At 40.9% G+C, this 14,000-nt stretch overlaps 1 protein-coding gene across 1 annotated transcript in view; it reads left to right on the plus strand.

Moving 5' to 3' along the window:
• ldlrad4a (low density lipoprotein receptor class A domain containing 4a) overlaps positions 1–14,000 on the plus strand; it is a 120,038-nt gene that overhangs the window by 52,340 nt on the left and 53,698 nt on the right. Inside the window, exon 3 of the mRNA XM_036565911.1 lies at positions 8,093–8,239. Within this exon, the coding sequence (XP_036421804.1) occupies positions 8,093–8,239 (147 nt within the window). The remainder of the gene's footprint in view (positions 1–8,092; positions 8,240–14,000) is intronic.

Genomic DNA, 14,000 nt, shown 5'->3' on the forward strand with positions numbered 1-14,000 from the left:
GAAAATAGTGGAAAATCTGAAATAATAAGTTTTCTTTGGGGACTATTTTGCCTCACAGCACCCTGCATATTATGTATCCCTCCACCATGAATGGATTTTAAGGCCAAAATCTTCTCTAAACTATCATAAAACAGTGTCTCAGTCATCAGGCAGTGAATTCATAACCATTTCATGTAGTAACTTTCTGTGAGGGAGCTTTTAGAGGTGGACGTCTGGTTCCTATCACCACCACTGTGAACAATTCTGACTCTTAAGTTTCTCTAGAACAGGGCGTTTCACACCAAACCACTCTGAATGAGTCTGTTTACATTTTAACCGTTTAATTGTAGAAAGAGAGAAAGAGAGAGAAAAGAAAGAGCGAGTGAGTGTTGGTGTATGTAGGAATATACAGTGTGATGGAATGAAGCTGCTGAGTTCAGTTAAAACAGTGTCTGCGTCTCTCAGATGAGTTTAGTTGATGTAATGAAGTTCATTTGGTGGTGGTTTCCCATGGCAACAGCGCCGTACGCTTCAGTTCTTCATAAATATCTCTGTATCTCTCTGTCCATCTCTCTCTCTCTCCCTGTACATCTTTCTCTCTATTTGTTCTTTATTTCTCTCTTTCTCTCTCACTGCTCTCTCTCTCATTACTCTCTCTCTCTCTCACTCTCATTGCTCTCTCTCTCACTGTTTCTCTCTCTTATCTCTCTCTTTCTCTCTCTATCACTCTTTCTCTCTCTAATTGCTGTCTTATTGCTCTCTTTCTCTCTCTCTTATTGCTCTCTCTCTCTTTCTCCCTCTCTCTCTCTGTCTCTCTCTCTCTCTCTCTCTCTGTCTCTCTCTCTCTCTGTCTCTCTCTCTCTCATTCCTCTCTTTCATTGCTCTCTCTCTCTCCCTCTCTGTCTCTCTCATTGCTCTCTCTCTCTCTCTCTCTCTCTCTCTCTCTCTCTCTCTCTCTCCCTCTCCCTCTCCCTCTCTCCCTCTCTGTCTCTCTGTCTCTCTCATTGCTCACGCGCTCTCTCTCTCTCTCTCTCTCTCTCTCTCTCTCTCCCTCTCTCTCCCTCTCTCTCCCTCTCTCATATTGTTCTCTCTTGCTCTCTTTTGCTTCCAAGACAGAAAAAAACTGAATTATTTTTAGAAATTGAATTTCGGTTGTACAGTTGAACCGTAAAATTCAGTTTCAGATTTTACACTGCTCTCTTACAAACCGTAAAATTCAAGTTCAGCTCGGAATCAGATTCAGATGGTCCGATACAGATCCAAAACAACAACATTCAAATTCGGATTTTTGCGTTTACATTCTAATTTATAGTGGCGTGAATCCGACTCCATGGTAGACACCGTTGCATAGCAATGCTGGAAAAACACAAAAACTGCTATGCTAACATTTAACCAAACGTACTGTGATGTAAGCATGCGTCTGCCTATAGGAGGCGGTGTGGGGCGTGGCTTCACTCAGCAGTAAACTTAAAGCCCCTGTGATGAAGTCAATTAGTATTATGATTTATTGATTTATTGGAAGTAGCACCTGTGAAAGTGCCTGATACATTTATTTTGGGGAAGCACAGAGAGGCTCTCTCTTATACAGCGGCTGTCTTCTTGTTTGTCAGCGGAACAATGAACAGCTACAGAGGTTTGGGCGATATGGCAAAAAATATTATATCATGATACTTTAAGACATTTTCACGAAACATCATATCTCAATATTTAGTATTTCTGAGGTTTAATAACAGACAAACAATTGGAACAGACTAAATAAAACCTGTAAAACCACATACTATAAATACTACACTTAAAAAGATGATTCTTCAAGGGTTCTGTAGTAAAGAATGGTTCTATATAGAACTATGAACCCTCAAAGAACGCTTTGCATGATTAAACGGTTCCTAGCATCATAAAACGGTTATTCAGGTTGATGGAGAATGTGATGTAGATAGGCATATGTAGGACCTTTTCAAAAGGGTTCTATATAGAACCAAAAAGGGGTCTTCTATTGTTATAATCTTGACATCATAACAGTAACAGAACCCTCCATCAGTCATTTCACTGTGCAAAGAACCATTTAAGCATGCAAATGATGCTTTGAGAGTTCACGGTTCTATATAGAACCCTTGTCTTTACCAAAGAACTCTTGAAGAAGCATCTTTAGTGATAATGATAGTGGTAGTGGTAGGGATAGTAGTAGTGATAGTGGTAGTGATTGTGGTAGTAGTAGTGGTAGTAATAGTGGTAATGGTAGTGGTAGTGGTAGTATTAGTGGTAATGGTAGTGACAGTGGTAATGGTAGTTATAGTGGTAATTGTAGTGATAGTGGTAGTGTTACTGGAAGTGGTAGTGGTAGTGGTAGTGATAGTGGTAGTGATTGTGGTAGTGGTAGTGGTAGTTTTAGTGATAGTGGTAGTGATTGTGGTAGTGGTAGTGGTAGTTTTAGTGATAGTGGTAGTCATAGTGATTGTGGTAGTGGTAGTAATAGTGGTAGTGGTAGTGGTAGTATTAGTGGTAATGGTACTGGTAGTGGTAGTGATAGTGGTAGTAATTGTGGTAATGGTAGTTATAGTGGTAATTGTAGTGATAGTGGTAGTGTTACTGGAAGTGGCAGTGGTAGTGGTAGTTATAGTGGTGGTGATAGTGGTAGTGGTAGTGATAGTTGTAGTGATAGTGATAGTGGTAGTGGTACTGGTAGTGGTAGTTATAGCGGTAGTAATAGTGGTAGTGATAGTGATACTGGTAGTGATAGTGATGGTGGTAGTAATATTGATAGTGGTAGTGGTAGTGGTAGTTATAGTGGTGGTGATAGTGGTAGTGGTAGTTGTAATGGTAGTGATAGTGGTACTGGTAGTGGTAGTGATAGCGGTAGTAATAGTGGTAGTGATAGTGGTAGTGATAGCAGTAATGGTAGTGATACTGGTAGTGATAGTGGTAGTGGTAGTGGTAGTAATATGATAGTAGTAGTGATAGTGAAAATAATAATGTCAGTTGTAGTGATAATGGTAGCAACAATAACTGAGAGAGGTGGGACTGCAGGGATTCTGCAGATGGTCTGATGAGTTGGTGTTTGATTATTCAGCCTTTGCGGGGTTTCAGTATTTGCAGCGTCTCTGAATAAGGAAATTAAAGATGACCCTAACAGAGTCAGCTCATAGTACTGAGCTGTCAGTGGAAGCGGTTTGTGCCAATAAAGCTGCTTTAATTCCAGCCGAATTGAGCTAAACTGGGCTGAACTGCGAGCTGAGGATGTCTAGTTTGTGGTGTGCGGAGCTGCAGGTGTTGTGAGGCGGTTCACTGGTGACTCAGTGCGAAGGAAACACATACCAGACACATTGAATAATTCAGCAAAAACAGGTTGCTGCAACGCATTGTGCAAAGTAACAATTACAACTCTGCCCGAGGCCACTCTTTCAACATAAACACATTCTTCTTCTGAAACTTCCAGAGGGCCACGGTTCCTCAGCCCCGGCGACACGGCCGCATTGATCCAGCGGGCCAGGAGAAAATGGGCTCGTACCATTGCTGAGGCTGATAATCCCAGCCAGACAGAAGCTTCAGAGCGAAGACAAATACAATCTCTGTTTCCGGATAATTAGAGAGAGATTATCCAGTGTGATTGTCGACTTAAATTTCTCAGCAAAACAGAGCAGATTTGAGCTGGGCTGTTCTGTCTGCTGCGAAACATGTGTTCGAACACATAACCACACAGTAAACAAACCCTTTTAGCAGCAAATGAGCTCAGCGTGGTCAGGAAACGAGGTCGGAATCCGAAAACAACGTGTCAGAGGACCGAATACAGTTCAGTTCAGTCTTTTCACAGTGACATCATTAGTATATTAGTAAGGGTAATATCACCGATTTTTCTAAATTCCTCCATTATTCAGTGTGTGAGATGTGAACAGAGTGATTCAGAGTGGTTTGGAGTGAAATGGTTCAGATGTCTTTACAGTGGTGGTGATAGGAACCAGGGGTCGCCATGACTACAACACAGATATAGACATTTTATTAACTATCCAGAACCACCAGTGAACCTACACGAGTCTTCTGAGTTTATATGGAATGTTGATGATGGAAAATAGTGGAAAATCTGAAATAATAAGTTTTCTTTGGGGACTATTTTGCCTCACAGCGCCCTGCATATTATGTATCCCTCCACCATGAATGGAGTTTAAGGCCAAAATCTTCTCCAAACTATCATAAAACAGTGTCTCCGTCATCAGGCACTGAATTCATAACCATTTCATGTAGTAACTTTCTGTGAGGGAGCTTTTAGAGGTGGACGTCTGGTTCCTATCACCACCACTGTGAACGATTCTGACTCTGTAAGTTTCTCTAGAACGGAGCGTTTCACACCAAACCACTCTGAATGAGTCTGTTTACATCTTAACGGTTTAATTATACCTCAGATGTAGTCAGTCAGCCATGACATGTTTGTGTGGTGTACTTTGGCTACGAGGCTAATGTAGCTAACAACTAATGAAAGCTCATACCACAGTAATTAGCATTGTTTTAACTGCGTACATCGGCAGAAAGTTGCCTCAAACCATATGGAGGTGTTCAGTGTCTCTAATAGACTTGATTCTGAGGTTTCTGACTCTGTATGACTCACTGTTATCTATAAACATGGACTGAAGTACATTAGCATAGCTAAACACAGTAGTACTAATATACAGACTACACTCTTAAAAAAGACGGTTCTTCAAGGGTTCTTTAGTAAAGGGAATGGTTCTGTTTATATGTAACCAATTCGTGCTTAAATGGTTATTTGCATGGTGAAGTAGTTCTTCAGATTGAAGGAGAGTGTGTTCTATATAGTTCTTTATAGAACCTTTTAGAAAGTGGTTCTGTATGGCACCAACAAGGGTTCTTCTGTTATTACAATCTTGACATTGTAACAGTAGCACAACCTTTAGGTGCTATATTGAACCATTTTACATACACTCTTAAAAAAGGTGGTTCTTCAAGGGTTGTTTACTAAAGGGAATGGTTCTGTTTAGAACCATAGGTTCTATACAGAACCATTTCATGCTTAAATGGTTCTTTGCATGGAGAAGTGGTTCCTCGGATTGATGGAAAGTGTTTTGAATATGGTTCTATGTAGAACCTTTTTGAAAATGGTTCTATTTAGCACCAACAAGGGTTCTTCCGTTGTTACAATCTTGACGACGTAACAGTAGCACAACCTTTAGGTGCTGTATAGAACCATTTTACATACACTCTTAAAAAAGATGGTTCTTCAAGGGTTCTTTAGTAAAGAGAATGGTTGTATTTAGAACCATGGGTTCTATATAGAGCCATTTGCATACTTAAATGGTTCTTTGCATGGTGAAGTGGTTGTTCAGATTGATGGAGAATGTGTTCTATATGGTTCTTTATAGAACCTTGAACCTATACAGAACAGTAGTTCTGTATAGCACCAACAAGGGTTCTTCTGTTGTTACAATCTTGACATCGTAACAGTAGCACAACCTTTAGGTGCCATATAGAACCATTTTACATACACTCTTAAAAAAGATGGTTCTTCAAGGGTTGTTTACTAAAGGGAATGGTTCTGTTTAGAACCATGAGTTCTGTATGGAACCATTTTATGCTTAAATGGTTCTTTGCATGGTGAAATTGTTCTTCAGAATGATAGAGAGTGTATTGTATAGTCCTAGATAGAACCTTTTTGAAAATTATTCTGAATAGCACCAAAAAGGGTTCTTCCGTTGTTACAATCAACATCATAACAATAGCACAACCTTTTGATGCTATTTAGAACCATTTTACATACACTCTTAAAAAAGATGGTTCTTTAAGGGTAAAGAAAATGGTTCTATATAGAACCGTGAACAACCAAATAACCCTCGATTAAAGGGTTCTTCGCATCATGAGAGGGTTCTTCAGAGTGATAAAGAATATGCTGAAGATGGTTCTAAATAGAACCTTTTTTGAAAAGAGTTCTATGTAGCACCCAAAAGCTTTCTTCGATTGTTAGGATGTCAAGCTTGTAACAGTTGCAGAACCCTTTTTGGTACTTTATAGAACACTTTTCAAAAATGTTCAGTATAGAACCACATACAACTCCTCCATCAATCTGAAGAACCATTTCACCTTGCAAAGAACCCTTTAATCATGCAAAAAGTTCTATAGAACCATTCCCTTTACTGAGGAACCCCTGAAGAACCCTCTCTTCTTAGGAGTGCGTGTTTGAACTGAGTTGAGTGTTTTGTGGTTGTTTATTCCGGGACTGAGCTGAACTGTCCTCCTCTACAGTGCGGTTTCACTCACTTACATCAGACTGACGTCCCGTCTGTGCTTCTGATCTCGAAACCCCACAGCCGGCTTTAGTTTATGAACTCAGAACACTTCACACACTCAAACATCAACACGCGCTCTGCTTTTTAAAGTAGAATTACGTCATAGAACTTTTTAAACTTTAATGAGATTCACAAGTTTTACAAGTAAATGATTATAATAATGCATATAAATTAATACATACACAGATCAGACATAACATTCTGACCACCTCCTTGTTTCTACGCTCATTGTCCATTTTATCAGCTCCACTTACTATATAGGTGCACTTTGTAGTTCTACAGTTACAGACTGTAGTCCATCTGTTTCTCTGATACTTTGTTAGCCCCCTTTTACCCTGTTCTTCAGTGGTCAGGACCCCCATGGACCCTCACAGAGCAGGTACTATTTGGGTGGTGGATCATTCTCAGCACTGCAGTAACACTGACGTGGTGGTGGTGTGTTAGTGTGTGTTGCGCTGGTGCGAGTGGATCAGACACAGCAGTGCTGCTGGAGTTTTTAAACACCTCAGTGTCACTGCTGGACTGAGAATAGTCCATCAACCAAAAATATCCAGCCAACAGCGTCCTGTGGGCAGCGTCCTGTGACCACTGATGAAGGACTAGAGGATGACCAACACAAACTGTGAGCAGCAGATGAGCTATCGTCTCTGACTTTACATCTACGAGGTGGACTGACAAGGTAGGAGCATCTAATAGAGTGGACAGTGAGTGGACACAGTGTTTAAAAACTCCAGCAGCACTGCTGTGTCTGATCCACTCGGACCAGCACAACACACACTCACACACTACCACCATGTCAGTGTTACTGCAGTGCTGAGAATGATCCACCACCCAAATAGTACCTGCTCTGTGAGGGTCCATGGGGGTCCTGACCACTGAAGAACAGGGTAAAAGGGGGCTAACAAAGTATCAGAGAAACAGATGGACTACAGTCTGTAACTGTAGAACTACAAAGTGCACCTATATAGTAAGTGGAGCTGATAAAATGGACAATGAGCGCAGAAACAAGGAGGTGGTCATAATGTTATGCCTGACCGGTGTATGTTCTTCACAGAAAGGAATCTGAGGTTGAAATAATAATAAATTGCATTTTTTATTTTGGTAAACATTGAACATGGGTCCCACAGACCCCAACACCACAGAGGGTTAAGAGCAGTTAATTGTGTTTATTATTATTTCTCCCACCATTTCTGGCGAAAATGAATATAATCAGTGATCAGAATTACGGCGGTTATCAATATTGTTGTGATTTTGTTCAAATGTCCCGAAAATGTTTAAAAAGCACTGACACACATCGTTTACTTCCACTGTGACAGTCTGAACAGATGCTAATCCCACACAGTGATTGAAATGGTTTAAATCTGAAATGGTATTATAATGGAGTTTGGTGCGCAGCGTCAATCATTCAAATCATTGATCATCTCATCCCTGATCAGCCAGTAAGTTAAACCCCTTCCTTCTGGCTTACATGGTTCCAGGTTATATGGATCCAGTCCACCAGTGGAGCTGATCTTCTCGAGACTGCATCCAAAGTGTCCACATGTCTTTTCGTGTTTTTCCGTGGTCATTAGGGTCTATTTCGTTTGGTCTTCATCCACCTGCAGGACTGTAGCTGTAGTAACGGTGATGAAACAAGCTTAGTCAGAGCCACAGCTCATCTACCAGAATGGTTCTTAATGATGTAATCGACTACTATGAGTTGAGAGCTGTGAGGAGAATTTTGTTCAAAAAATCAGTTGATAATAATTCTCTCTCTCTCTCTCTCTCTCTCTCTCTCTCTCTCTCTCTCTCTCCCTCTCTCTCTCTCCCTCTCTCTCTCTCTGCAGAGTGCAGGTTTCAGTGCAGTAATGGTAAGTGTCTGCACCTGGTGTCTCTGATCTGTAACCAGCTGAATGACTGTGGAGATCTGAGTGATGAGCAGAGCTGCTCTACAGTCAGCCTTCAGCCAGCACTGAACCAGCCAGCTTTACACAGTGAGTGACACTGTCTGTACACTCTCCACAGTGTGTGTGTGGTTGTACACAAAGAGGTGCGTTCGGAGCTCTCGTAAAATCCACGATATACGCACACCGACCACCTCACAGCAGCTGAACTCTGTATCACTGCACCACGACATGAAAAACCCTTCTGCTGTTAATGGAATAATCTTTGGCTCTCATGCTGCTCACATGGAGCACCGAGTGAACTGATGAAGTAAGAACCTGTTTTTTGTTTAAACTGATGGGCTGACAACTTATGTTCTTAACTAGAACTGGGCTGGTCAGCCAGCTAACAGGCTAAAAGAGCCAACAGCCTAAACAGCTCCATCATTAATATCACAGGCTTGAATTAAAGCAGTTACAGTGTGATTTACTGTAAAACTGCAGTATAAAAGTCTAAAAATGTCACTTCAAATGTCTGAGTTTCAGTCAGAAGTCGTGTCAAACCCAGGTTGAATCCCAAACGGCTCTGTACTCCCTAAATAGTGTTCTAGCTATGGAAGTTTCGAAATTCTAGCCTCTACAGCCAAACAGTGTGGATGTGAGTCCTGAATCGCTGTTTCTTAGCTGTATTTTGCTCTGTTGGGCTGCAGGATCCAGTATTTAAACTCCTATGTAGTGCACTATGTAGGGAGCAGGGAGCCGTTTGAGATTCAGCCCCAGGGTGAGAAGAGGGCACCACTGGACTGGTGGTGATGTAGTGATCGAAAAGTACAAAGCGAAAGTTTTTGCATTAAACTGTGCTGGGTTATCATATGTTCATTGTTGTATGGCAAAAAGCAGTGTACAGCGATGGGCGACTGAACGTTCTCCTCAATCCATGGCTGCTTGGCTACGACACCATATGCTAAAGGACCTACATTTCTTGGCGGAATACTAATTTATGTCGATTATTATTAATAATAACTTTTTTCTGAAAAAAAAATTATTTTATCATAGTTTATGTTGGTAGTTGATCTGTTTTGCTGTAGAGAGCACTTTGCTGGCGTGGTTTGGGTCCCCTTGTCCCCTAACATTAGTGTATATACACATATATGTGTGGGTTGGTGTGTGTGAATAGAGCTCTCTCTCTCTCTCTCTCTCTCTCTCTCTCTCTGTCTCTCTGTCTTGCTGACAGACAGTAAACAGATGTTCTATATCACACAGCAGCCAAAACTGGCAAGTGAACTTTCCCCCTCTAATCTAGACTTCCTGGGTCACACACACACACACACACACACACACACACACACACACACACACACACATTCCCCTGTCTCTCATAAAGTCCAGCTCACCTCACACTGCTGTCTGTGCGACTCTCGGCTCCTTCAGACCTACACTAATGTGTTTGTTCAATTCAGTTCATTTCATTTGATTAAAGTCCATTTCAGTTCAGTTCATTTCAGTTTTGTTCTGTTTAATTCTGTTCATTTAAGTTCAAATCTGTTCTGTTCTGTTCAATTCTGTTCATTTCAGTTCAAGTTGGTTTAGTTCAGTTCAGTTCAGTTCAGTTGTGTTTAGTTCGGTTCAGTTTGGTTCTGTTCATTTTTTTAGTTAGTTTAATTTTATGCTGCACCAAAGGAAATTCCTTATTCTTGGTGAATAAAGATTCTGATTCACTTACATTTATTTCTGTTTTATTCCATTTAGTTCTGTTCAGTTCAGTTCAGTTCAGTCCTATTTAGTTCAGTTCAGTTTGTTGTTGCTTTGAGTGTGTGTGTGTGTGTGTGTGTGTGTGTGTGTGTGATTTCTCTCTGTTTGATGCAAATGGATGCAAGAAGCAGCAGTGTGTGATAATGGACTTGTTTGGATTGGGAAATGTTCACACACACACACACACACACACACACCTCTGTCTCTCTCTGTCTTTCTTTCTCTTTCTCTTTCTCTTCTCTCTATCCCTATCTCTCTCTCTCTCTCTGTCTCTCTCTCTCTCTTCCTCCCCCCTCTCTCACCCCCTCCCTCTTCCTCCCTCTCTCTCTTTTCTGTGGCTTGGTGCCAAATGCTGCACTACAAATATTTAGCCGTCTGGGCCGCATGATAATGAACGTGAGTTTCACACACACCTGGAGTGTGTGTTTGTGTGTGTGTGTGTGTGTGTGTGTGTGTGTGTGTGTGTGTTTGTGTTTGTGTGTGTGTGTGTGTGTGTGTGTGTGTACTGTGACTGAATTTTCAGGATTGGAGTGTTGATTTTTGGTGAAAGGAGAGGAAAAGAGAGAGATACAGAGAAGAACAAGAAGCAAGAGAGAAAGAAGAGGTGGGAAGAGTAGAGGAGAAGAGAGAGACTGAGCGGAGGATAAAAGAAAGAAAGAAAAATAAGAAAGAGAAAGTGAGAGGAAGAAAGACAGAGTGGAGAAAGAGAGGAAGAATAAAAGAAGCAATGAAAAGAAATAGAAGAGGAAGAAAAAAACAGAAAGAAAGAGGGATAAGGAAGCAGAGAGAGAGAGAGAGAGAAAGAGCGAGAGAGAGAGAGAGAGAGAGAGAGAGAGAGAAAGAGCGAGAGAGAGAGAGAGAGAGAGAGAGAGAGAGAGGATGTTTCGATTTTAATGGAGTTTGCTGTCTCAGACAGATGGATCATGAATACGGTCTAGACGGAGCGTCTGGGTGAGTCAGGGATGTCCCTGCAGCGCTGTAGAGGGGTCCTCTCACCACACACACACACACACACACACACACACACACACACACACACACACACACACACCCCACCCCCTCAGCACACACACACGCGCGGCTGATTCACAGCAGTGCGGGACGAGGGGCAGGATTTCCATGAAAAGCTTCTCAGACGCCTTCAGGTTTCCTCACTGACTCAGGAAGAGATTCTCTCAGCCTCAGTCAGCCGATACGGCACTGACAGAACTGACTGTGTGAATCAGAATCCGAATTATAGAATCACAGTCACTCAGAAACACCATCAGAATAACGTTCAGTATCACAGAAAGATTCAGAATCACAATTAGAACCAGACTCAGAATCAGATTAACATTTAGAATCAGAATCACCGTCATAATCTGAGTCACAGTCAGAATCATGTTATTGTTATCTACTTTATTGGTCCTACAAGGGAAATTTGTCATTTTGCTGCCTAACTATGCAGCACAGCATCGCGAGCAGAGCAGCGCCGCCTGGGGCGGTGGGGGGTTAAGTGCCTTGCCCAAGGGCACAACTAGGTGTACCCGGTCAGCAGTGGGATTTGAACCTGCAACCTTCCGGTTGATGGCTCACTTCTCCTACCACTAGGCTACCATGGTGAGAATTAGTCCACAGAATCACTGCGAGAATCAGAATCAAAATCAGAATCACTGTGTGACTCGGAATCAGAATCATAGTCTGAATCACAGTCAGAATAATTAGTCAGATTCAGAATCACAGTTATAATCTGAATCACAGTCATCATCTGAATCACAATCATAATCAGACTCAAAGTCCAAATCAGAATCAAAGTCATAATCAGAATCACAGTCCGAATCAGAATCACGGTTAGAATCAGAATCACAGTCTGAATCAGAATCACAGTCAGAATCAGAATCACGGTTAGAATCAGAATCACAGTCTGAATCAGAATCACAGTCTGAATCAGAATCATGATTAGAATCAGAATCACAGTCATAATTGGAATCACAGTCTGAATCCAACCATATAGTCAGAATCAGAATCATAGAATCAAAATCACAGGCAGAATCAGAATCAGTTCACACTCAGTTAGACTCAGAGTCAGAATCACAGTCATAACTAAAATCATAAACATAATAGGAATCAGAATCACAGACAGAATCAAATCACAATCAGATTTTTAGAGTCAGAATCACAATCACTGAATAAGAATCACAGTCTGTATCCGAATCAGTCAGATTAAGAATCACTGTCAGAATCAGAATCATAGTGAGAAATCTTTACATTTTACATCATTATTATTATTATTATTATTATTATTAGTAGTAGTAGTAGTATTATGACTGTAATGTCTGTATTTTCTTTAGTGCAGGGTTAGTTAAGGGTGTGTGTGTGTGTGTGTGTGTGTGTGTGTGTGTGTGTGAGAGAGAGAGTCCGATTTTGCATTCTACAGGTATGCAAATGAGGAAAGGGCAGAGGTCAGAGGGTTAAGAACGAGAGGTCAGTGTCATGAGACACTGTGTGGAATTTGACCTTGTATGTGTGTTGCATAATCAATATTCATCAATACTTTCGGCTACTTTACTGTCTCTTAGGATGACCGCTGCAGCATAGATTGACTGTCTGACCAAACCAGTCAGTTTTATTGATCGAGCCTGTGTTGTTTTCTCTTCATAGGCGGCTGTAAGATTATATTTAAGATTGTTTCTTGTTTTCATTTCAGTGTCTGCAAATAAATGTTGTCATCGATGTCTTCAAGTTGGTCCTCGAGGCTTCTGAACGGCTGGTTCACGATTCCTCTTATTGTCCCCATCCGTCTTCTTGCTGTCTGACCTCTTTACCTTTTAACTGTCTTTCTAATCGTCTTTTCTAATGAACTGGTTCTTCTCAGAATGTGTCCAAAATAAGAGCTTCAGTTTGGTCATCTGGACGTTGATGGTTCTTTAGTAAAGACAGTGGTTTATTGAACCATTAACACTCAAAGAACCATGTGCATGCCTAAATGGTTCTTTGTATGGTGAAATTGTTCTTCAGAATTGATGGAGAACCTTTTTGAAGATGGTTCTATATAGCACCAAAACAGCACCTTTAAACAAGTTGGTTCTTATGGGTTCTTTAGCAATGGTTCTATATAGAAGTGGTTAGGTGGTTGTTTCATGGCGAAATGGTTCTTCAGATTGATGGAGAATGTGCTGTATATGGTTCTATATAAAACCTTTTTGAAGATCTTATATATAGCACCACAAAGGGTTCTTCTTTTGCTTGACATCATAACAGTAGCAGAACCCTTTTTATTGCTATATAGAAACAAATAGTAAGCTTGTGGGCTGGACATTGAGCCAGAAGCATTTCTTTAATTATAGTTGCGTTAGAGATGGACATTGTGATTTAAGCTGGGCGCACAAACTTTTGCACCCCAGTTGGTCCTCCAGGCGTTCCACGGCTGGTTCACGATTCCTCTGATCGTCTCCATCCGTCTCGTTCTGTCCGTCCTCTTTTACCTTTTAACTGTCTTTTCTAATGAACTTGTTCTTCTCAAAATGTGTCCAAAATAAGAGCTTCAGTCCGGCTATCTGGACTTCTGGACTCTTAAAGATGGTTCAAGAGTTCTGTAGTAAGGACAGTGGTTCTATGTAGAACCATTAGAGAGAATGTGTTGTATATGGTTCTATGTAGCACCAAAAAGGGTTCTTCTGTTGTTAGCTTGACATCGTAACAGTAGCAGAACCCTTTATAGTGCTATATAGAGCACATTCCCCTTCAAATTCAAATTCAGATCCAAAGTAGCTTCATTGACATGATTGTTTTGAACACAATGTTGCCAGAACATAAAAATTCACCTCAAAGTGAAACATACTTTGTAGAACTAAAAACAAATATAGAATTAATAGTAGTAATAATGATAATAGTCATATTAAAACAGCAATAATCGTATCTCCAAAACGGTAACTTTACAGGAGAAGGAAAAAACAAACCTTAGTTTTAATGTAAGTCAATGGAACCAGAATTTTCTCCAAGTCATTTTGGGTCCTTTCTTTTGGTCCATTCATCAGGACATTTACACACAATGTAAAGAGACACAGGCATTTTCAGATTATGACAAAAACTGAAAAATGACAAAAATGGAGATACGAGGTTTTGTTCCGACAACAGCAAT

Source organism: Colossoma macropomum, unplaced genomic scaffold (assembly GCF_904425465.1).
Source record: "Colossoma macropomum unplaced genomic scaffold, Colossoma_macropomum, whole genome shotgun sequence".
Lineage (NCBI taxonomy): Eukaryota > Metazoa > Chordata > Actinopteri > Characiformes > Serrasalmidae > Colossoma > Colossoma macropomum.